The 25,096-nt window shown below is 41.8% G+C and overlaps 2 protein-coding genes across 3 annotated transcripts in view; one reads left to right on the forward strand and one right to left on the reverse strand.

The window, feature by feature from the left end:
• Positions 1-2,198, reverse strand: part of DDX42 (DEAD-box helicase 42) — a 46,179-nt gene extending 43,981 nt beyond the window's left edge. The window contains exon 1 of the mRNA XM_012443849.2: positions 2,058-2,198. The gene's annotated coding sequence lies outside the window, so the exon portion shown is untranslated. The remainder of the gene's footprint in view (positions 1-2,057) is intronic.
• Positions 2,199-2,783: 585 nt separating this feature from the next.
• Positions 2,784-24,778, forward strand: CCDC47 (coiled-coil domain containing 47). 2 transcript variants are annotated; one of them, XM_012443847.3, is made up of 13 exons: positions 2,784-2,858; positions 9,859-10,137; positions 11,517-11,624; positions 12,140-12,314; positions 13,733-13,854; positions 14,108-14,173; positions 16,072-16,173; positions 16,292-16,402; positions 18,084-18,169; positions 19,520-19,578; positions 19,893-20,002; positions 20,220-20,387; positions 24,229-24,778. In XM_012443847.3, the coding sequence occupies exons 2-13, from the start codon at positions 9,877-9,879 to the stop codon at positions 24,307-24,309; spliced, it is 1,449 nt and encodes a 482-aa protein (XP_012299270.1). In that variant the 5' UTR covers positions 2,784-2,858; positions 9,859-9,876; the 3' UTR covers positions 24,310-24,778. The 2 variants fall into 2 exon arrangements, with proteins under 2 accessions (XP_012299270.1, XP_012299269.1); XM_012443846.2 differs by having other exon boundaries at positions 2,827-3,015.
• Positions 24,779-25,096: the final 318 nt, after the last annotated feature.

Below are 25,096 nucleotides of genomic sequence, written 5' to 3' on the forward strand. Positions count from 1 at the left end.
AAACACTGAAGATGTCAGAGATCACCATGCGCTAACAATCAGGGATAAGCTTCATAAGAGAGCCAGAAGGCAGGCTAGGCAAAGAAAGATGCAAGCTGGGTAGAGATGTGCAGAGGAAGACATTCTAGGGAGAAAGATTGAACTAGCAAAGACTACAAAGTGAGAATAAATGTGAAACGTGCTTATAAAGGAAGACAATTTAGCTGGTTTGTGTTTTTGGCAATGGTGGAAAATAAGATATGATCTAAATGACTTTAAATATAGTGGACTAAAAACAACTGATTATATAAACCACATTATCACTGTATTTATGGAAGTGGAAGGAAGAGTTCTAGTGAAAGTGATTAGCATCTACTCTACATAATACCTTGAGAGTATCTCACACACTATATACAGGTCAGTTCTTTAATGAGAATCTATATAAAAACTCAAGAATTTAATCACATTCTTCTAAACCAAATATAGGTAAATGCTGGGTTATGGTTATTTTAGAAGCATCCCTTCTCTTTTGTCAGCTTAAAGAAACAGTTGATTAAATGACTATCAATGTAACAAAACACAAATTTAAACAACTGCACTCCTCTCTTACATTGAATTTTAAAAATATAAATCAGATCATATCATTCCTCTGATGGAAACCCTCAGATCCTTCCTGTCCAAGTAACAGCGTAAAAGGCTCTGGTTGTTCTGCACTCCCTTCCCTCCATTCTTCCCTGACCTTATCTCCTATTACTCCTTCGCCTCACAGTGCTCCAAACATGTTGGTCTTCACACTCTTAAGGTGCCAGCTTTGTCCTCCTCAAGGTTTTTATGTTTATTATTCCCTAGCTTGGAACGTTCTTTTTCCCAGATAAACATAGGGCTTACTCCTCCGTCTAGTCCCCTTCAATATTGGCTAGACTGTCCGGACTTCCCTGACCACTTTATTGCAAATTCCAACAAGACCTCCCCAAACCCCTTTCCAGCTTTCTTTCTTTTTCCTAAGGTACTGGTCATCTTCTAACATTCAGTATAATTTACATATTTGTTTGCCTCTCCTCCCGCTACTAGAAATTTAAGTTTCACAAAGGCAGGGGTCTAACACCTATTTCATCACCTAGAACGGCGTTAGAAAATAGGCATCAACAAAAATATAGTCTGAATGAATGAACTGCACATTAGGCTACACAATGCCTCTTCTAGGTACAGAAAGATACATTTTTTTCTTCAGCTGCCAAAGTCTAAAAAGCTAATTTTTGTAAGAAACACTCATTGCTCATCTCCTATGTGGCAGAACCGGGCTTGGCTCTGCAAAGTGATTTAAGACATAGTCCCTGCCCTTTAGGAAGACCTGGGTGTGTATATGAGGGAGGACAGACATAGAAACATCATTTACAAAAAGAATATACAGGGAAGCCACAGGAAATTGGATAACTGCCTACAGGAGTGGGGACAAGAGGCAAATTCTCAAGTAACGAAAATACAATTCCCCAAAACTCTCGATAGCTTCTATGTTTTTGATGTACGTTTGCAACTCCACATAAATTATTCATTCACATCAGACAGGTTCTCAACTAGGCCACAAAAAAGTTTGTGACTACAGTGATGCTAATCATCGCCCTACCCAAGGCTGTACAAAGATCATCGCCTGTGTCTTTTCACTCTTCTCATTTGGCAGCTTACGCCTATCAGGACCCCAGATGCGGAGGCCTGCATCTCCCAAGCGCTGCCTCCTTGGGTCAGAATTCTCCCCGCGCTATCCCTGCCTCGGAGCCGGGCACCCTGCAAATCCCTTTCCTAGGCGAGCGGGCGCCGCCTCCGGAAAGCCGCCAACTGGGCCTCGGTAAGACTTGCGAGGGAAGCGGGAGCCGTGGGAGGGCGACGCGGCTAGGAAGGAGCCCTCCAGGTCTCAGCTCGCATTCCCACGCCTTCCTGGCACTCCTGCCGCCAGTGCACGGAGGCTCTCCCGACTCTTTGTTAAGCGAGGCCGCGGATTCTCAGCCCTCCCTAGGCCCAGCAGTTGCCTCCAGTGCCCCCAAGGGCTAGCGGCCCTGAGTCCAGAACCCCCATGCACAAACCTGCTGCTATGGCTGCAGCGAGAGCTACTACCACCGCCGGTGCGGAGAGAATCCCGCGACCCAAAGTACACGCTGTCCCGGCCAGGTCCCGCCGCGTTCCTTCCTCTCCGCCCCCTTCGCCACCGCCACCGCCACCGCCACCGCCTCTCGGCCCGTTGCTGGAGGGGGGAGGGGAACAAAACCTGACATGCGCAATGAGGGGTGCGCGGGCCGAAGGGCGGGGCGGAGGCTACGGCTCCCGGAAGGCGCCTGACCTTAAAGCTCCAGAGCCCCTCACAGGCTCCTCAGATACTCTTGACAGGAAACTGCAGTTGGGTGGAGAGTGTTAATGACCTGTCTAGAAAGTCGGTCTGGGAATGAAGACAAAGTGAAGAAAAAGTGGCGTCAGGGGGCTGACCAAAAACCCCAAGATAAAACGGGTTGGGCAGAAACCACATTTACACAAACATGCCGATCGTTTAAACTCTGGCCCCTAGCAAATACTACTCGAGCGACACTCCTCTGCTTGCCTCTGGCCACGTGGTCCCACACAGCATGGCCACCTTTAGCTTCCGGAGCACTGGTTCAGTGTGACGTTAACTTGACCTAACCTTAGGAAGGAGGATTGGGATAGGCGAGGGCAGTTCCGGCCCAGGGGCGGGGATTATGTAATTTTCCCAGCAGCCCCACCCCGCCTCAGGGGCGCGAGAGAGGGAGGTCTCGCGCGGTCCCGGGGGCTGCGCCCGCCCTGCACGCTGCACGCAGGAACGGACGGGCGGCTCGCATTCTACGTAACAGACGGCGGGGGCTAAGTGAAGAGAGGTACGGTGTGACTGAGCTACCGGGTATGGCTGTGTCCTAGACGCATCCGGGGCAGTAAAACCGCGGCGATCGAGGAGGCGGCGGCCAGGCCGAGAGACAGGCGGGGCAGGAGTGGTGGACGCAGGGGCGCTGGGCCAGGTTTCGGCCTCGGCCACAGGTAGGGAGCGGGCCAGGACGCGTTCGTCGGCGGGGCCGGGTCAGGCCGATCGGTGACTCCGAATTGCGTGGCCTGTAGCCCGCTCCGGTTTCTCAGCGGACTCTTAAGTCAGGCCGATGGTGACAGGCATCGGTCCCCGCGCCTTTTCTCCTCTCTGTACTTAATTTTTAAAAAACTGTTACCCTTTAAAAAATCTCTGTTCACCCTAAGGCCCACTTTCTGTTGGTCTTTTATGGGTTGAGATAATTGTAATGGTTTTGAGGGAACTGTCCTACGGAGCTGTGAGCAAATGATAGCCAGAAGGGCAGAGTTAGAGGAACTGTACGGTGTGTGCCGCAGGATGACATTAGGATGTATAGATTCTCTCAGGTGGGGAGAAACTAGGCAAGGGGGTTTAATAGAAGCAACAACCTCTGTGGCCAGTCTCTTCTGGGGGTTTCTAACATGAAACGTGTTTTTATCCAACACATATAAGGAGACAGAGGAAAGACTGCATGATTTCCAGAATCTCGTTCTGGCCGTTGTCAGAAAGGCCTAATCTAAAATGACAAGGAATCATGGCCTCACTCAGTCCTCTTTCCTCAAGTCTGGACTCAGTCGCTGAGGAACTATTGGATGAGCTTGCAGAAAATAATCAAACCATACTTGTTAGTGCTTGTGCTTTCCTTGGTCCTGTGTTGCTTGCTTCAGGAGTCATAGAGGCTGGGTAGCCTGGCAAGGACTTGGGCATTTGAGAAATGAGTTGACAGGTGCAGCAGAGACTTCTGACAGGGAAAGCCAAGGTAAAAATGGCTTGGATAGTTTTAACCTAAATAACCTTGAAGGAGTCCCATTATAGTGCTGAGTTATCTCAGAAGTGGTTCTATGGTGTGAACATTCTAAGTGGAAATTCGATTTGAGATTATCAGATCTTTTGGCAGGCTGTTAATCAAGTTGTCTGTTCCAATGTTAACCTTTAGTTGCTTCTATCTGAAAAAAGTTTTAAGAGTAAGATTTGAAAAGGAAAACACTAATCATGAAATCTTTTAACTTAAAGGGCATTCATATCACACGGTACAAGGAAAGTACAGCAACTAATATTTATTGAGAGCCTTCTATGTGCAAGGCAGTGTTTTAAAATTTGGTATATGTCTTCTGTAATACTCACGGCAGCCCTAAGAGGCAAGTAGCAAATGGTATCCCTTTTTCATATGTGGAGAACAAGGAATTTTAAGTAATTAGGCTAAGGTCATATTGCTGGTAAATGGTAGAGCTGACAGTGTATTTATTTATTTATTTATTTATTTATTTATTTTTAAGACAGAATCTCACTCTGTCACCCAGGCTGGAGTGCAGTGGTGCAATCTCAGCTCACTGCAGCCTCCACCTCTCAGGTTCAAGCAGTTATCCTGCCTCAGCCTCCCAAGTAGCTGAGATTACAGGCGCCTGCCACCACGCCCAGCTAATTTTGTATTTTTAGTAGAGGTAGGGTTTCACTATGTTGGCAAAGCTGGTCTCAAACTTCCGACCTCAAATGATCCACCCACCTCGGCCTCCCAAAGTGCTGGGATTACAGGTGTGGGCCACCACTCCTAGCCTAGAGCCGACATTTTAAACCATCTAATTCCACCAAAATATTTGCTCTTTTTCCATATTTCTTCCACTTTTGACCAAATATCACAACATGAGAACTAGAGAGAAAACCTAGAAAAACTAAGAGAAACTTTAACAGGTAGTAATTTAGAGGACTGATGACCCTTAGGACTAGTGGAAGTGGAAAATATACATTTCAGAGTTTAAAGACATTGATAAAAGATGGTTAAAGGAAGCTAGGGATGTTTAGAGACCCCTCCCAAACCTCTTTGAGGTTGACATTGACAAGGTAGTATGCTTTCCCTTGATGCTAACCTGAAGGATCAACTAGTGTAGACAAGATGTATAGTCCTCCCTTGATATCTGTGGGGGATTGGCTCCAGGACCCCTTGAGAATACCAAAATCCATGGATAGTCAAGTCCTTTATATAAAATGGTGTAGTGTTCACATATAATCTATGCACCTCCTCCCATATACTTTAACTCTCTCTAGATTACTTATAATACCTAATACAATGTCAATGCTATGTGTTAATATTATATATTTTATTTTTTAATTGTATTTTTTAAATTGTTTCCCCCTACCCAAATATGTTCAATCAATCTGTGGTTGGTTGAATCCACAGATGTGGAACCCATGGATAGGGCCTATTGTACTGTTGGCCTATCCTTTATGGCAATTCTCAAAATCATTTGTACCTTTCAAATTTTATGAACTTTAATCCTAAGAGCATTTAATTTCTTTTCTTTCTTTCTTTCTTTCTTTTTTTTTTTTTTTTTTTTTTTTGACAGAGTCTCACTCTGTTGCCCAGGCTGGAGTGCAGGGCACGATCTTGGCGCACAGCAATTTCCATTTCCCAGGTTCAAGCGATTCTCCTGCCTCAGCCCCCTTAGTAGCTGGGATTACAGGCGCACGCCACCATGGCCTGGCTAACTTTTGTATTTTTAATAGAAATGGGGTTTCACCATGTTAGCCAGGCTGGTCTCAAGCTCCTGACCTCGTGATCCACCTGCCTCAGCCTCCCAAAGTTCTGGGATTACAGGCATGAGCCACCACACGCCGCCTTCTTTTTCCTTTCTTTTTTTGGAGATGGAGTCTCAGCTCTGTCATCCAGGCTGGAGTGCAGTGGTATGATCTTTACTCACTGTGACTACCACTTCCCAAGTTCAAGCAATTTTCCTGCCTCAGCCTCTGAAGTAGCTGGGATTACAGGCATGCCTGGCTAAATTCTTTTGTATTTTTAGTAGAGATGGGATTTCACCATGTTGGCCAGGCCGGTCTCGAAACTCCTGAATTCAGCTTATCTGCTCACATCGGCCTCCCAAAGTGCTGGGATTACAGGTATGAGCCACTGCACCAGGCCTTTAGGAGCATTTAATTCCTTGAGTATCCATGGATTGCAAGATATTGGACAATAACCTTTGATATTAAACTGATTTCTTTAAGAAGTGTCAGTGCTATAAATGAGATTCAGAATATTTACCTTCCCAGAGCACCTTCCCTTTGACATACTTTCATCTCTGTTAGTACTCAACTCTCTGAATTATGGTTTCCATCCTTACCACTTACCTAAAGTTGCCAATAATGATTTCATCATGACCTGGCCCCTGAAGGCCTTTCCAGCTTCTTTTCTTCCGCCTGAATCTACAAAGCCAATGCCCTATCATAACAGGCTCCTAAAATATGCTATTTCAGGCCTCCATACCACACCTGTTCCTCAGTCTGCAATGCCTCTTCTCGATTTACAAAAGTATAGTATAGAAAAAAAAATTAGGCTGGACACAGTGGCTCATGTCTATAATCCCAGCACTTTGGGAGGCCAAGGCAGGCAGATCGCCTGAGGTCAGGAGTTTGAGATCAACCTGGCCAACATGGTAAAGCCCCACCTCTACTAAAACTACAAAAAAATTAGCTGGGCGTGGTAGTGGGCACCTGTAATCCCAGCTACTTGGAAGGCTGAGACGGAAGAATTGCTTGAACCCAGGAAGCGGAGGTTGTAGTGACCTGAGATCACACCACTGTACTCGAACCTGGGCAACAGAGTGAGACTCTGCCTCAAAAAAAAAAAATTTAAATATAAAGAAAAATAAAGACAAAATACCCAGAATTCTACCATACAAGCTAACTACTATTTGTATGTAGATGTATGTTTTTGTAAACCAATCTTGTCCAACCTGACCCAGGACAGCTTTCAGTGTGGCCTAACACAAATTTATAAACTTCTTAAAACATTATTGGATATTTTTTAGCTTATCGGCTATCATTAGTGTTAGTGTATTTTATGGGTACTGGGACAATTCTTCCAGTGTGGCCCAGGGAAACCAAAAGACTGGACACCCCTATTAAAGTTTTTTCTTTTCTTTTTTTTTTTTGAAATGGAGTTTCACTCTTGTTGCCTAGGCTGGAGTGCAGTGGCACTGTCTTGGCTCACTGCAACATCCACCTCCTGATTCAAGCAATCCTCCTGCCTCAGCCTCCCAAGTAACTTGAGACTACAGGCGCCTGCCACCACGCCTGGCTAAGTTTTATATTTTTTAGTAGAGATGAGGTTTCACCATGTTGGTTAAGCTGGACTTACTTCTAACCTCAAGTGGTCTGCCCACCTTGGCCTCCCAAAGTGTTGGGATTACAGGTGTGAGCCATAGCGCCCAGCCAAACCTTTTTTTTTTTCTTTTCTTTTTTTTGAGATAGAGTCTTGCTCTGTCGCCCAGCTCAAGTGCAGTGGCATGATCTTGGCTCACTGCAACCTCCGCCTCCTGGGTTAAAGTGATTCACTTGCCTTACTCAGCCTCCCAAGTGTCTGGGATTACAGGTGTGCACTACCACATCCGGCTAATTTTTTATATTTTTAATAGAGATAGGGTTTCACCATGTTGGCCAGGTTGGTCTCGGACTCCTGACCTCAGGTTATCCACCCGCCTCAGCCTCCGAAAGTGCTGGGATTATAGGCGTGAGCTACTGTGCCCAGCCACACCTTTTCTTTATGTGCATTTGCTTCTAAAACAATCTGCGTTCCAACTTCATTTGTAACATTTTGGGTTTCTTCTTTTTCTTTTAGATAGGGTCTCGCTCTGTTACCCAGGCTGTAGTGCAGTGGTGAGGTCATGGCTCACTGCAGCCTCAACCACCTGGGCTCAGGTGATCCTCCCACCTCAACCATCAGAATAGCCGGACTACAGGTGCACACCACCAGACTTGGCTTTTTTTTTTTCCTTTTTTTTTTTTTGAGACAGAGTCTCCCTGTGTTTGTCCAGGCGGGAGTGCAGTGGTACACTCCCATATCACTGCAACCTCTGCCTCCCAGGTTCAAGCAATTCTCATGTCTCAGCCTCCCAAGTAGCTGGGATTACAGACGCATGGCACCATGCTGGCTAATTTTTAAAATATTTTTACTTGAGGCTGGGTTTTATCATGTTGTCCAGGCTGGTCTGGATCTCCTGACCTCAAGTGATCAGCCCACCTTGGCCTCCCAAACTGCTGGGATTACAGGAATGAGCAACCATGAGACTTGGGTTAGTTTTTAAAAATTTTTTTGTAGAGAGGAAGTCTCACTATGTTGCCCAGGCTGTGTAACAATTTTTTTTTTAATTACTTTGGGGTTTTCTTTTGTTATTTGTGTTTTGTTTTGAGGCACAGTTTCACTGTCACCCAGGCTGGAGTGCAGTAGCATGATGACAGTTCACTACAGCCTCGACCTCCTGGGCTCAATCCTCTCGCCACAGCCCCCGGAGTAGCTAGGACGACAGGCACATGCCATCACACCCAGCTAATTTTTATTTTTTGTTTGTTTGTAGAGATGGGGTTTTGCTGTCTTGCCAAGGCTGGTCTTGAACTCCTGGGCTCAGGCAATCCACCCATTCCAGTCTTCCAAAATGCTGGGATTACAGGGGAGAGCCACCACCCTGTGTAACAATTTTTAATGGACAACAGTAACTTTGTTTTTTGATGCATCCATAGTTTAACCACATAGTTTCAAAATTTCACCATCATAAATAATATTATAGTACATGTCCTTAAAGCCGAATTCCTGTGCAAATTTATGTTCAATTCAGGAATCGTGCTTTATCTTAGCGTAGTATCTACTGTGGTGATATGCTTAGTGACGGTACATTTAATTACAGTAGGATCATTGTGAAAAGCAGCGAATGCCAAAAGTGTTTTTATATTACTTTGCAATATTGGTTAGCCTTTGATGATTATTGAATCCTTATATATAACAAAAGTTGTGTTTTAGAAATATGTTGGTGGTTTTAGGGAGGAAAAGTAGGGAGTGGGGAGAGTGTTAAGACAGGGGTACCATTTAGAATAATGTAGTGGCTCTTCAGCAGTTGGGGGTAACTTGGATTGTAGTGGCTGTGGAAATCAAAGAAGGAAGCACCAGGATTTGATGGCTGATAGATTTCAAAGGAAAAAGAAGGCAAAACATTAGATATCTTCTTCTTTTCAACAAGCAAGACTAGAAAAAATGTGATTGATATTAATATGCAATTAGAGAAATTCAGATACCTGATGATTTTGATATGACTATAGGGAGGGGTTGGGTCAGCTTGAGAGGAAGCCTGTGAAGTAAGAATGGATTACAGGTGTGAGCTACCACACCTGGCCTATTTATTCATTTTTACCTCCTCATTTCCTATAGAAAGCTTTTTAATAGGCCCTCAAAAAATGTTTATTGAATACTCTGTGTAAATGGACAGAGTGTTTTAGGAAACTCAACCTAAAGAAATTAAATGACTTGGGCCAGGCCAGTGGCTCCTGCCTGTAATCCCAGCACTTTGGGAGGCCGAGGCAGGTAGATCACCCTGAGGTCAGCAGTTCACAACCAACCTGACCAACATGGTGAAACCCTATCTCTACTAAAAGTACAAAAATTAGCCCAGCGTGGTGGCACGTGCCTGTAATCCCAGCTACTCAGGAGGCTGAGGCAGGAAAATCACTTGAACCTGGGGGGCGGCGGAGGTTGCAGTGAGCCAACATTACACCATTTTGTTCCAGCCTGGGCAACAAGAGCAAAACTTCATCTCAAAAAAAAAATTAAATAAATGACTTGGTGACTTGTTGAAGATTTTACAGATCTCTATTGCCAGGATCCAGACTAGAACCCAAGCCTCTTGACCTTATTTTGTTGTTCTTTATGTAATGTGATCTGAATCTAATAGTACTGAATAAGAGAAAAGCAGGAGAGGTTTATAAATTTTTACTGTTTCTGAAATCTGATCAGTATGTATAGAATGGCAGTCCATTTTGGGGTTCTCTTTTTTTTTTTTAAGTTTTTTTCTCAAGGTGCAATGAAAGTCCTCCACACTTTCTGTGTTGTCCTTCTGGTGTTTTGGAGTGTCTCTGAAGCTAAGTTTGACGATTTTGAGGATGAAGAGGACATAGTAGAGTATGATGATAATGACTTTGCTGAATTCGAGGATGTCATGGAAGACTCTGTTACTGAATCTCCTCAACGAGTCATAACCACTGAAGATGATGAAGACGAGACCACTGTGGAGTTAGAAGGGCAGGATGAAAACCAAGAAGATTTTGAAGATGTAGATACCCAGGTGAGGCTCTTTTTATTGATTTCTTGGAAAAATTTGTAACTAGCACTTTTCCCAAACATTAAAATTAATCTTCAGGCTCAGAGACCTTTATTGTCTGGAATCATCATTTTCATTCAGTAGGTAGAGCTCTTCTAAATGTTTTGTGGTAAGTTTCTACCTTTTACATTAGTAGAATGAATTTTGTTATTGAAACCCTGACTGGAAGAGGGGTTGGAGAATAGATACTGTTTGTGGATGAGAATTGTATCATTTAGAACTTTGCAATTGGCTGGGCATGGTGGCTCACGCCTGTAACCCCAGCACTTTGGGAGGCCGAGGCAGGCAGATCACCGTAGATCAGGAGAAATTCAGATACCTGATGATTTTGAGATGACTGTTGGCAGGGGTTGGGTCAGCTTGAGAGCAGCCTGCCCAACATGATGAAACCCGTCTCTACTAACAGTACAAAAGTTAGCTGGGCATGGTGGCGCACGCCTGTAATCCCAGGTACTCAGGAGGTTGAGGCAGAATAATCGCTTGAACCTGGGAGGCGGAGGTTGCAGTGAGCTGAGATCAAGCCACTGTACTTCAACCTGGGCGACAGAGCAAGACCCTGCTCCAAGAAAAAAAAAAAAAAAGAACTTTGCAATCAAAAGCATGGGGAGTCATCATTTTGGTGTTTTGGGTGCCCCCCAGCTTTATTGAGGTATAACTGAAAAATAAAAATTGTATATATTTAAGGTGCACAACATTAGTGTTTTGATATACCTATGTATTGTGAAATGCTGACTGGGTGCAGTGGCTCACGCCTATAATCCCAGCACTTTGGAAGGCCAAGGCAGGTGGATCATGAGGTCAAGATATCGAGATCATCCTGACCAACATGGTGAAACCCTGTCTCTACTAAAAATACAAAAATTAGCTTGGCATGGTGGCACAAGCCTGTAGTCCCAGCTACTCAGGAGGCTGAGGCAGGAGCATTGCTTGAACCCAAGAGGCGGAGGTTGCAGTGAGCCCAGATCACACCACTGCACTCCAGCCTAGTGACAGAGAGAGACTAGAAAAAAAATTGTGAAATGCTTACCACAATCAAGCTAATTAACATAGTCGCCTTCATGTGTATGTGTGTGTTGAGAATATTCAGATCTATTCCCTTAGCAGATTTCAAGTCTACATAATACATTATTAACTGTAGTCACCACGCTGTGCTACATGCTGGTCTCCAGAACTTTTTCATTTTAAGCTGAAATTTGTACCCATTTTGTTAAAAATATGTAACATCTGTGTTCTGTGCTTGCTGCTTACACATTCTGTTTTCTTCAACAAATGTTGCCAACAAAATGAGACACAGCTGCTGGTGACATTTGTAGAGGAAAACAGATGATACCTCATTTTTGTAGGAGGGAGATACCGAGAGTGAACCATATGATGATGAAGAATTTGAAGGTTATGAAGACAAACCAGATACTTCTTCTAGCAAAAATAAAGACCCAATAACAATTGTTGATGTAGGTATCCAAGATTCTGAATTCCCAACTAAACAACAAAATGTCTTGTCATTAATCCTAGAAATAGAATTAATGATATATAGCTGGTGTTAATGTAATAGTAGGAGCTGGGAAAGAGTTTGACATCAGTTCTTCTGATAAAAATCAACACCTAGAGAAGCAACCCATATTTATCACTCTAGCCCTCCTAGTTTTACTTATAAGGAATAAGTAAACTGTATTCCTTGGTGATGTACACTACATTGAATTTATTTGAAGGATTAAGGACCAAGTTTAATACAAAGGGCTTTTTAGCTTTTCATCCCATTTGATTGTCCTTATCTTTCCTTTAAGAATCTATGATAAAGCTGGCCTAGAAAAGTAAACTGGACCTATTTTTCAAAGTATAACCATGTTCAATGACAGATTTCTGAAGTATCCCTTCTGTTTATGGATTTTCTCATTCTTCCTCCCATGAGTTAGACTCCATTCTTCAGTCTCAGCCAACATTTAAAGAAATGATTTTGCTTCTTTAGGTTCCTGCACACCTCCAGAACAGCTGGGAGAGTTATTATCTAGAAATTTTGATGGTGACTGGTCTGCTCGCTTATATCATGAACTACATCATTGGGAAGAATAAAAACAGTCGCCTTGCACAGGCCTGGTTTAACAGTCATAGGGAGCTTTTGGAGAGCAACTTTACTTTAGTGGGTAAGTGAGGTCAATGTCAGTCCACCTTCTTGCTTGCAAATATCTGGTAAGGATGATGTATTACCACTAATATAAGCATCTAACTGATTTCATAGAATACCAAAGAGGGTACATTGTTTTTGTCTATCAAGGATTCCCCACTTCTTTTTTTTATTTTTTATTTTTACTTTTTTGAGGCAAGGTCTCAATATGTTACCCAGGCTTATGTGTGGTGGTATAATTATGGTTCACTGCAGCCTCAACCTCCCAGGTTCAAGAGATCCTCCCACCTTACTTAGCCTTTTGAGTAGATAGGACTACAGGCACCCAGCTACCATACCCAGCTAATTTTTGTATTTTTTGTAGAAATAGAGTTTCACCATATTGCCCAGGCTGGTCTCGAACCCCTGGGCTCAAGCAATTTGCCTGCCTTGGCCTCCCAAATTGCTGGGATTACAGGCATGAGCTACTGCACCCAGCCTTAAGGATCCTGTTTTTTGGCCAGGTGCAATGGCTCACACCTCTAATTCCAGTGCTTTGGAAGGCCAAGGTGGGAGGATTATTTGGAGCCAGAAGTTTAAGACAAGTCTGGGCAACACAAACTCTAAAAATGATAAGATATGATAAGATAAGCAGGGCACAGTGGTGTGCTTCTGTGGTCCCACCTACTCAGGAGGCTGAGGTGGGAGGATTGAGCTCAGGAATTCGAGGCTGCAGTGAGCCAGAATTATGCTACTACACTCCAACCTGAGTGACAGAATGAGACCCTGTCTCTAAAAAAAAAAAAGAAAGAAAAAGAATATATTGTATTTAATAATTTTCTCATTAGCAGTTATCATTTTGCATTGGAAAAGAATACTTGGTTAACGTTAATTCACAGGAGACGCAGTGAAGAATTGTTGAGTAGTTAATGTTATTTTTTATTCACTCCATAGGAGTTTTTTTTTTTTAACTTTTGGCAGAGATATTTAAACTGATTTTTTCCCATTTTGTGTGTACTCTGAGAGACTTATAATCCAAGCTGATCATCATTAAACTAAGTACATGCTTAGAATCCATGTTTCTTCTTATAGAGACAATAGTTTTAGTAGTAAAAGGAACAGTGCTAATCTATTTTAGTCCTTGTCCAAACAGAGTTCTGTAGGGCAGCAAAGTATTGCTACCCTAAAGCTATGATCATTTTGAGATGGAGTCTCGCTCTGTCACCCAGGCTGGAGTGCAATGGCTTGATCTCGGCTCACTGCAACCTCTGCCTGCCGGGTTCAAACAGTTCTCCTGGCTCAGCCTCCTGATTACCTGGGACTACAGGTGCGAGCCACTGTGCCTGGCTAATTTGTTTTTTTTTTCCCTCAAAGTGCTGGGATTACAGGTGTGAGCCACTGCGCCCAGCCAGGCCTGGACATTTGCTGTTGAGTCACATTAAGTGGTTTTACTCCTAGGGGATGATGGAACTAACAAAGAAGCCACAAGCACAGGAAAGTTGAACCAGGAGAATGAGCACATCTATAACCTGTGGTGTTCTGGTCGAGTATGCTGTGAGGGCATGCTTATCCAACTGAGGGTAAGTAGGAAACTTCTTGTACGATATATATCTTCATTTAATTTTGTCCAGCTGTGATTCCCAGCCCCCCCCAATTCAACATCTTATCCCTTCATGTTTGACTTAAAATGAGGTCTAAAAGTGATATTTGTACTAACTGGCAAATGTGTCGTAAAGTATATTTGACAAAGCATTTGATTGTCCCGCCAAGGTCCTTTCTATATACTAAATAGGAGTTGCAGTTAGATTAACTGGCTTCTCTCATTTTTTTCAGTTCCTCAAGAGACAAGACTTATTGAATGTCCTGGCCCGGATGATGAGGCCAGTGAGTGATCAAGTGGTATGTATTCTTCCTGCTGGTTTTCTGTGTATAGACTGAATTATTTCTTTTTGTTTTGTTTTTTGTGTTTTGAGATGGAGTCTTACTCTGTTTCTCAGGCTAGAGTGCAGTGGTGCAATCTTGGCTGACTGCAACTTCCGCCTCCCATGTTCAAGCAATTCTCCTGCCTCAGCCTCCCAAGTAGCTGGGATTACAGGTGCCTGCCACCATGCCTGACTAATTTTTGTACTTTTAGTAGGGACTAAAAATACACTCTGGTCTTGAACTCCTGACCTCAAGTGATCCACCCACCTCGGCAGATAAACTCAGGTGTGACTGGGTGCAGTGGCTCACGCCTGTAATCCCAGTACTTTGGAAGGCCAAGGCAGGCAGATCACAAGGTCTGGAGTTTGAAACCAGCTGGCCAGCATGGTGAAACCTCGTCTCTAGTAAAAATACAAAAATTAGCTGGGTGTGGTGGCACATGGTGGTATGATTAGCTGTAATCCCAGCTAATCAGGAGGCTGAGGTAGGAGAATCGCTCAACCCCAGGAGGCAGAAGTTGCAGTGAGCTGAGATAGCTCCAGCCTGGGCGACACAGAGAGACTCTGTCTCAAAAAAAAAAAAAAGGAATAAATTCAGGTGTGATTAAAAGGGGTTCAATATAAGGAATGAAAAATACCCTTGTAATTCAGGAAATTCGAAGGGTTTTAGGAGCTCTGTTCCTGAAACCTGGGATAAAAACCAAATATATTTCAGTGTATTCCACAGTATTCCATGTGTATGATTTTGCTTCTTTAGGTTCCCATTATTTGTTATTTTTCGACTTGAGTGAAGCTGTATTCGTGTTCTATTGCTGCGTAACAAATTACCCAAATTTAGCAGCTTAAAACAACACTCATTTATTATGTCACAGTTTCTGAAGGTCAGAAGTGCAGCATGGGTTGATTGGGTTCTCTAGGGTTTTAACAGGCTGAAATCAAGATGTCACTCAGGCTAGAGTTCTCTGAAGCTTAGGGTCCTCTTAAGGTCATTTGGGTTGTTGGCAGAATTCAGTTCCTTGTGAGTGTTGGTTTCCTCTTTTCCTTTTTTTTTTTTTTTTTTTGCAATTTTTTTGTGACAGGGTCTTGCTCTGTCACCTAACATGGAGTGCATGATCATCATTTACTACAGCCTCCACCTCCTGGGGCTCAATCGATCCTCCTGCCTCAAACTCCTGAGTAGCTGGGACTAAGGCATTCCCCACCATGCCTGGCTAATTTTTCTTCTTCTTCTTTTTTTTTTTGTAGAGATGGGGTCCCATTATATGTTGCTTAGGCTGGTCTTGTACTCCTGGGCTCAAGCAGTCTTCTCGCTTTTGCCTCCGAAAGTACCAGGATTATGGGTGTGAGCCACCATGCCTGGCCTTTTCTTTCTTTATTACAGATCGGGTCTGGTCTCAAACTGCTAGCATCAAGCATTTCTCCTGCCTCAGCCTCCCAGGTAGCTAGGCTTAAAGGCATAAACCACTGTAGTCCATATTTTGCTACCTGTCAACTAGGACCCACTCAGTTCCTAAGGTCCTTAGGTCCTTACCATAAGCACCCTTGGTCCTTACCATATGTTCTCCAACCCCCAACATTCCCATAAACCCTTTCATATTTTGACTTTCTTCTTCAAGTAGGGCTATAGTCCCTTTTAAGGACTTGCTTGATTAGGTTGGGTATACCCAAGATAACGTCCCTTTTGGTTAATTCCAAGTTAGCTGATTAGGGACCTTCTGCCATAAAACAGCCTGATTATCGTATTTGCAAATCCCAGTCATTTAAAGGGAGAGTATATACACCAGTGGGGAGGGAATCTTAAGGGTCATTTAGAAATCTACCTATCACAGAACCTAACAAACAGGTGAATTTTGTTGTTTTTTACATTTTTTAAAGCAAATAAAAGTAACTATGAATGATGAAGACATGGATACCTATGTATTTGCTGTTGGCACACGGAAAGCCTTGGTGCGGCTACAGAAAGAGATGCAGGATTTGGTATGCCAAGTTGCTCCAACTCAAATATACATAGAACTGTGTTTCTTTAGCACACAGATGTTCAGCTTCATTGCATAATAAAAGGTCATGTCTTACTTTCAAATACTTCTTCCTCCAGAGTGAGTTTTGTAGTGATAAACCTAAGTCTGGAGCAAAGTATGGACTGCCAGACTCTTTGGCCATCCTGTCAGAGATGGGAGAAGTCACAGACGGGATGATGGATACAAAGGTAAATGCAACAGAAGACATACATTTGCCAGGCCTTGGCATTTACAGGACGCTAGTCTCGTTGTACAAGTTCATCATTTTATGGCAATGTACTAGTTATACTTTCTTTTCCCATACCAATATTAAAATATCTTCTTTAGGCAATAAATTAGCTTATCAAAAGGACAATTTGATGAGTCAAGTTATCTAAATCAAGAGCAAATTGTTCCTGGGAATGCTAATGACTTTCAGATTTTTTGAAAAAGGAGTATAGCTTTTAACCTTTTTTATCATGTCATTTAATTTTTTGGTTTTTTTTTTTTTTTTTTTTAGCTCCAGTTTGTGTGGGAGAAGAGGGATGTGTAGAGAGCCCTCATCCTTTGTTTTTAAAAAGATGGGGTCTTGAGATGTTGCCCAGGCTGGAGTGCAGTGGCTATTCATGTGTGTGATCAGAACTCACTGCAGCATCAAACTTCTGGGTTCAATGATCCTCCTGCCTCAGCAAGAGCCCACCATTGTACCTGGCTGAGAGAGCCATTTCTTTCTATTGGTTATGTAATGGTAACAGATCTTAGTGTCATAAGAATGTAGGATAACTCAGAGATAGTTACAAATATAAGTTTAAGGTGACAAGTTTATAAAGAATCCCCTGAAATTATTTTAGTTATTATCTTTATGTTTTCATTCTTGTTTCGAACATTATTTTGAGAAATATTTTCAGCTGCTCAATAAGAAACTTAATAATTGTTGTGTCTAAAAAGGAGTACTATTTTTTTTTCTTTTTTCTTTTAGTAGGGGTGGGATTTTGCCATGTTGGCCAGGCTGGTCTGGAACTCCTGGCCTCAAGTCATTCACTCACCTTGGCCTCCCAAAGTGCTTGGATTACAGGCATGAGCCACTGTGCCCGGGGCCTGGAATACTACTTTCATTCTAAAAAGATTCCCTATCTTATTGAAATTTAATTAAAAAAAACTTTAGTCTTGGCTGTGCACTGTGGTTCACACTTGTAATCTCAGCACTTTGGGAGGCAGAAGCAAGAGGATCACTGGAGTCCAGGGGTTCAGGACCAGCCTGGGCAGCATAGCAAGACCCCATTTCTACAATAAAAAACCAACCAGGTGTGGTGGTGTGTGCCTTTAGTCCCAGCTACTCAGCAGGCTGAGACAGGAAGATCACTTGACCTCAGGAGGTTAAGGCTATGGTGAGCTGTGATTGCACCACGGCCTGGGCAAGAGAGCGAGACCTGTCTCAAAAATAAGTTTACATGCTTTAATGAATGACATTGTATAAAAGTAAGGAGGATTGAAGGGTGAATTTCTTTTCTTTTTTTTTTTTGGAGATAGAGTCTTGCTCTGTCACCCAGGCTGGAGGGCAGAGGCGTGATCTCAGCTTACTGCAACCTCCACCTCCCAGATTCAAACGCTTCTCGTACCTCAGCCTCTTGGATAGCTAGGATTACGGGTGCATGCCATCAGGCCTGGCTAATTTTTTTTGTATTTTTAGTAGAGACAGGATTTCACTATGTTGGCTAGGCTGATCTTGAATTCTCAAACTCCTTGCCTCAAATGATCCGATTGCCTCCCAAAGTGCTGGGATTACTGGCATGAGCCACTGCACCCAGACTCAAAGAGTGAATATCTTTATGAAAAAAAGAGAAATGCATTAAGTACTGCTTTTAAGAAATATTATTTTCTTTTTTTCAGATGGTTCACTTTCTTACACACTATGCTGACAAGATTGAATCTGTTCATTTTTCAGACCAGTTCTCTGGTCCAAAAATTATGCAAGAGTACGTATAAGATAAAATTATTGAAATTAATTTTTCTCACTAGCTTTCTGTGTTGAAACACTTGTAAAGTGCTTCTGCAATATCCCTTACCAAATGTGTGAAGGAAGTTGGTGACAGGCCTCCACATTTCCCTTTGCTTTGACTGCATGCATGATGAGAGGTCATTGAAAACCCATAGGAGAGAAATGAGCCTACCCTATCCCAGTTTGCATGCTTCCCTGCATGTTTGCACCACTCACTCAGTGAGATGGACAGGAATCTTACAGAGTGGCTGGTACTAACAAAATGCAGTTGGTATTTTTTTTTCCTTTATAGCTTAGATTCTTTTTTTTATGATAATAATTTTTGTGGGATATTTGACTTATGTCTGATTGCAAATCTGTGTGTTTGGTAATAAATGGCCTTTTCTGGCTTCCCTCTTTGAATAGTTAGTTGATTGTATCCTTTCCTAGCATATTATCAGATGCCCACAACGCCCCTAGGTTTTCTAGCTTTATAGTAATATTGTTCAGAAGTACATATTTAGGACTTAGATTTGTTCTTTGAATTCACAGCCTGTCTCAGGAGAGCATATTTATTTACATTTATCCTCAGTTTGAAACTGGTTCTGACCTAAATTTTTAGTTAAAACCTACCCTCTGATAGGCTGTGGAGTTGAGCACAATTCAAGCCAATCTGGACTTTAGTTGTATACTAAGATTACTCAGGTCCTTATGCCTCTAGATAGTGCTGCATCATCCGTGTCTTGCTCAACTCGATGACACTGAGGACAGTATTTCACATTGTAGCATTCATCAGGCCTTTTGTATATGGGAGGGAGGGCCATTGATAGTCAAAGAATTGATACGGGCAGAGATTACAAAGGAATCCTCAATGACAGAAATAAATTATATATGCTATAGTAGATTATCTCTAAATTTATTCTGAGTCTAACTCAAAGATAAGATAATAAAATGCTTTGTTGCAGGAAGATAGCATAGGAGTTGGAAATAAAAAATCCATCAAAATAAGCAAAAATGTCATTTAAAATATGGGCCTTATACTTAAATATAGGCTCATTTCTGGCTCCCCAGGTGAGATGGAATATACCCTGCCTGGAGGGAACATCACTGGAGGTGTTCAAGTATAGGATAAAGATCACTTGAAAATGCATCCATCAGATAGACGAGTGGACCAGATGACCTGTAAAGCTCCTTCGGGCTCTGAGATTATATTTGACTTGGGGATGCCAAGCCAAATACTGTGCTGATTATGTGCAGGTATCTGTTCATCTAAGTGAATTGGGTGACTTGTGTGCATGGAAAACATCTTTCTTGCATTCCTTCTTAATTACCTTTTCTTTTATGACAGGGAAGGTCAGCCTTTAAAGCTACCTGACACTAAGAGGACACTATTGTTTACATTTAATGGTAAGTGTTCTGGGTCCTTTCTGGGTTCTTAGTCTTGTCTGAGATGACCTTAAGGAGAATATTGTTTCCTCCTAAATGATAGCTTTAAAATTACGTCAAAACTATAACCCTGTGCTTGCTTGCTGATTTCCAGATTTCTTCAAGAAGAAATTACCTTTTATATATTTTAATTTATATTTTCTCTGCTGCATTTTAACTGCCTAAGAAACTTAGAGAAATGAGTCTATTAAGATTAAAAAAAAAAAAAGAGTTGGGTGACCCAGAAATATTAATGCTACCATTAACTCAGTAGGAAAAACGGCTTTGTTTTCTAGTGCCAGGCTCAGGTAACACTTACCCAAAGGATATGGAGGCACTGCTACCCCTGATGAACATGGTGATTTATTCTATTGATAAAGCCAAAAAGTTCCGACTCAACAGAGAAGTAAGACCCAACGCCTATATTTTATAAATTGGCACCTTTTTTTGTTTCTTCCCAAGGGCAGGGGGAGGGCAGCTATCAATTATTTCAGTGACTGAATCTTTGCTAGTTGATCTAGAAGTGTCAAATGGGATTAATTTTATGAAAGAATACTAAATGGGATTTTGCTGCTATTGGCTAGAAGTGGATTTCTTATGAAATGCTTTGTTTCTTGGGGAAGGGCAAACAAAAAGCAGATAAGAACCGTGCCCGAGTAGAGGAGAACTTCTTGAAGCTTACACATGTGCAAAGACAGGAAGCTGCACAGTCTCGGCGGGAGGAGAAAAAAAGAGCAGAGAAGGAGCGAATCATGAATGAGGAAGATCCTGAGAAACAGCGCAGGCTAGAGGTTAGACAAACTTGTCTTATCACTGGGGTAAAACTGCGATTTGTAAGGATGCCTGCTGTGTTCTGTTGGTTATTAAGGTAATAATCTTCATAAGCTAAAAGTTTAGCATTTTCTCAACATTTGGGACATTGTGTCAATTGATAACACTATAAAGAAGAATAAATAATCCTTCCTTTTCAAGCCATGCTACATTGAGTATATGAACCTGAAAAATTATTGTTATCCTGTTCCCCCAGCACAATTTCATTTTGAAAATTCCATTATCAGTTTTCAAGCCAAACACTTTGGTAGAAAGAAATTAGAAATTTTAGTAGAAGGCAGCACATGTGCCCTATTATCTAAATAAACTTAGTAAAATTTAAAATCTGATTATAGAGTTAGAGTTTGTATTTTTGTTTTCTGTTTTTTACCTAACTAGAATCTCAAACTCAAAAGCTTTTTGAGTGTAGTATGTTATATTTGAAAGCTCAGTATGTTCTGATATGTTTCTGAAATAAGATGCCATAGTCCAGCTCTAAAATTTTAAACCTTGTAAATGCTGGTCAAAAAAGAGAACAAAGGCCAAGAGCAGTGGCTCACACTTGTAATCCCAACACTTTGGGAGGCCAAGGCGAGCGGATTGTTTGAGCCCATGAGTCCAAACAAGCCTGGGCAACATCACGAGACCTCGTCTCTACTAGAAAAAAAATTAGCTGTGCATAGTGGTGCACACCTGTAGTCCCAGCTACTTGGGAGACTAAGGTGGAAGGATTACTTGAACCTGGGAGAGTGAGGTTGTAGTAAGCTATGATTACGCCACTGCACTGTAGCCTGGGCAGCCAAAAAAAAAAAGCCAGAGGGAGAGAACAAAGTTCTGGAAGACGTGAATTTTAATGAGAATAACCTTGAGATAATTGAAGAATATTCTTAGGAGCAAAGGGGTCATGCATCCAAGAAAATGTGAGCTGCTGTGCAGCCCTGTATAGGCAGCAGTGTCATTAATGCTGTTGAGTGAACTGCCTAGGATACCTCAGGCCTGTCATCTTAACCCTCTTATTATTTTTTTTGTTTGTTTTATTTGGCTTGGTTTAGTGATAGGTATTTTCCCCTGAAAATGTAGCTCTGTGTTTATGCAGTCTTCTTTATAAATAAATGTGGCTTTTTAATGTGTACATGTGAAGAATCTACATAGGATTCATTAATAGGTAATGCCTTTCATTTTTCTATAAAAAAGGAAGTTCTCCATTTCTTTCTAAGGTTTGAAACTATAATGAGTTAAAGGAAGAGCGGGCCTCTAACTTAACCTGAGTCAGATTGTAAGCATCTTGTAAATGTAAATCATTTAATTTTTTAAAACTACCATTTTATAGTATCTGGTCTGGGTACCTTATAATAAGATCTGGTGAATGCAATAAAACAACCCACCCAACCTCCTCTACCAGTATATGATACGAAAGTTCCTTTTTTTCCTTTTAATTTGTTTTTGTTTTTATTTTTATTTTTGAGATAGGGTTCTGCTCTGTTGCCCAGACTGGAGTCCAGTGGCACAATTGTAACTCACTGCAGCTTCGAACTCCTGGACTTAAGCCATCCTCCCATCTTGGCCTCCCAGTGTGCTGGGACTACAGGTGTCAACCACTGTGCGCAGCTTGAGAGCTCCTCTTTACTCATATCTTTTCAAAAACTGGTTGTCAATTTTTTTTTTCTGACTCTGGTAGTGGAGAAATAGTACCCCATTTGTTTTGTATTTTTTGAATTATTATTGAAGTTGAACATTTTTCACATATATTGACTTAACACATATGCCTCTTAAATGTGTTAGCATAAATATATTTCTCTCTCTCTTTTTTTTCAGATAAATTCACGCTGTCACCTAGACTGGAGTGCAGTGGCACAATCTTGGCTCACTGTAACCTCTGCCTCTCAGGTTCAAGTGATTTTTACACCTCAGCCTCCCAAGTAGCTGGGATTATAAGTGCCTGCCACCGTGCCGGCTAATTTTTGTATTTTTAGTAGAGACAAAGTTTCACCACCATAGGAAGGCTGATCTCAAACTCCTGACCTCTCATGTAATCTACCCGACTCAGCCTCCCAAACTGTAGACGAGGTTTCACCACATTGGCCAGGCTAGTCTCGAACACCTGACCTCTCAAGTGACCCACCAGCCTCAGCCACCACGCCCGGCCAATATTTCTTATTCATGATACTGTTTTCTGTGTATCAGTAGTGTTATGTGTGTGTAATATGTAATGTGGGAGATAGGGATGGGTAGTGCTGGGGAAAGAATGAATGTGGTGGAGGTAGGGGTTGGGACAATGAGAAGAGGACATTGGGATTGAACCCAGGAGGCAGAGGTTGCAGTGAGCTGGGATCACGCCATTGCACTCCAGCCTGGGCAACAAGAGCGAAACTCTGTCTCAAAAACAAACTTAAGACAGGCCGGGCACGGTGGCTCACGCCTGTAATCCTAACACTTTGGGAGGTGGAGGTTGGTGGATCACTTGAGGTCAGGAGTTCAAGACCAGCCTGGCCAATATGGTGAAACCCCATCTCTACTAAAAATACAAAGATTTATTTTTAGTATGCATGCATCTGTAATCCTATCTACTTGGGAGGCTGAGGCAGGAGAATCGCCCTGGGCAACAGAACAAGACATGTCCAGGCGTGGTGGCTCATGCCTGTAATCCCAGCACTTTGGGAGGCCAAGGTGAGCAGATCTCCTGAGATCAGGAGTTCGAGAGCAGCCTGGCAAACGTGGTTGAAACCCCGTCTCTACTAAAAATAACAAAAATTAGCTGGGTGTGGTGGCTTGTGCCTATAATCCCAGCTACTAGGGAGGCTGAGGCAGGAGAATTGCTTAAACCTGGGAGGCAGAGGCTGCAATGACCTGAGATTGTACCACTGCACTCCAGTCTGGGTGACAGAGCAAGACCCTATCTTAAAAAAAAAAAAAAAAAAGGACAGCAGTTCCCAAACCAGGAATTTACAAACCACCCTTTGAAACCTAATTTATTGCACTATGAAGAACTATATATGCTTTGTGCTGCTTCTTCCTTATTTTCTCCATCCTGTACCAGTTGAGGAATGTATTTCTGAGGATATTTCTACCCCAGTACTCAAAAAATATGAAGTTTGAGATTATAGCTGAAATAAGCTTTAATCAGGTGTGACCACTAGTGGCCAAGAGTAAAGTACTTTAACTTGACCTCTAAGCCGTCTCTCCGTCCACATAATAATAACCTGAACCTTCTTCTTCCTCTTCTATATAACTTCCTAATTCCTAAATAAAAATACGATGAATTTGGTAATTTTTATCAAATTTATTTTATCATATTTGATAAAGATGAAAATGTCCCGTATTGAACATTATGAATTTAAGTATTGTGTGCAGGTATGCTGTCTGTGCTATTAATAAGAAAGTTGCAATGAATAACCTGATGGAGCAAGATTCTTAAAGTTTATCGAACTAAAGTACAGTGTATCTTTTGGCAGTTGTATATTTTTGATATAATGCCATCATGAATGGTATGGTGAGCATTGGGTTAAGTGTTTCCTGGGTACGGAAAAAATTAAACCAGAATAATGAAGCCTGGTTAATTGTAGTAGTTTCTTTCTAAACTGAGATTTTGGTTTCCCTTTGCTTCTTTTGAAGTTGATTTAATTTTCATTCACCAATGTAGGTATTGGCAATTATTTTTATAACTATCTTCTAGAATGTTAACTTATGGTGCAAGCCTAAGTTTTTGGATAATACTATATGCAGTATTCTAGTTTGGATTTTTTTTTTTAACATGTGTTTAGAGCTTAATTTGAATTCTCTCTCATCCCCGCTCCCTTTCGCTTTCTATTATCCCTTCTTTAGGAAGCTGCGTTGAGGCGTGAGCAAAAGAAGTTGGAAAAGAAGCAAATGAAAATGAAACAAATCAAAGTGAAAGCCATGTAAAGTCATCCCAGAGATTTGAGTTCTGATGCCACCTGTAACCTCTGAATTCACAGGAAACATGAAAAACACCAGTCCATTTCCCAACCTGAAATTTCAGACACTCTTGGGCAACTGAGAAATCCTTATTTTATCATCTACTCTGTTTGGGGTTTGGAGTTTTACAGAGGTTGTAGGTACCTTGAAAGGGCTCTGTTTCAAGAATTTTTTTCAGATAATCAAATTATTTTGATTATTTTATAAAAGGAATGAAATCTGTGTAGGTTTTAAATATTTTAAAAATTATAATATGAATCATCAGTGCTTTTGGTACTTCAGTGTTTGAAGAAATACCATGAAATTTACAGGTAGATAACCAGATTGTTGCTTTTTGTTTAAGCAGTTGAAATGGCTATAAAGACTGACTTTAAACCAAGATTCCACAAATAATGATTGGAATTGCACAATAAACATTGCTTGATGTTTTCTTGTATGTCTACATTATACTTGAGAAAAAGTAAAAATTAGAGCACAGTATGTGGTAATGAAATTTCAGGGACCCAGAACATAATGTAGTATATGTTTTGAGGTGGGAGATACTGATAACAGGATTAGTAGAAAGTCTGTAGGCATTAGGATACTGACATGGACGCTGGAAAAGTCTAGGGACAGGAGCACCAGTTTTTCCTTACCTGATACCACGAACCAATGACAACATGAATGCTGTATTTTAAATGGTTGTATGTTTATTTTCTTGAGTAACAAATGCATGAAAAATTAATGCTTCACCTAGGTAAGATCACTGATATAT

Source organism: Aotus nancymaae, unplaced genomic scaffold (genome assembly GCF_030222135.1).
Source record: "Aotus nancymaae isolate 86718 unplaced genomic scaffold, 86718_ANA_hifiasm-v0.15.2.pri h1tg000089l, whole genome shotgun sequence".
NCBI lineage: Eukaryota > Metazoa > Chordata > Mammalia > Primates > Aotidae > Aotus > Aotus nancymaae.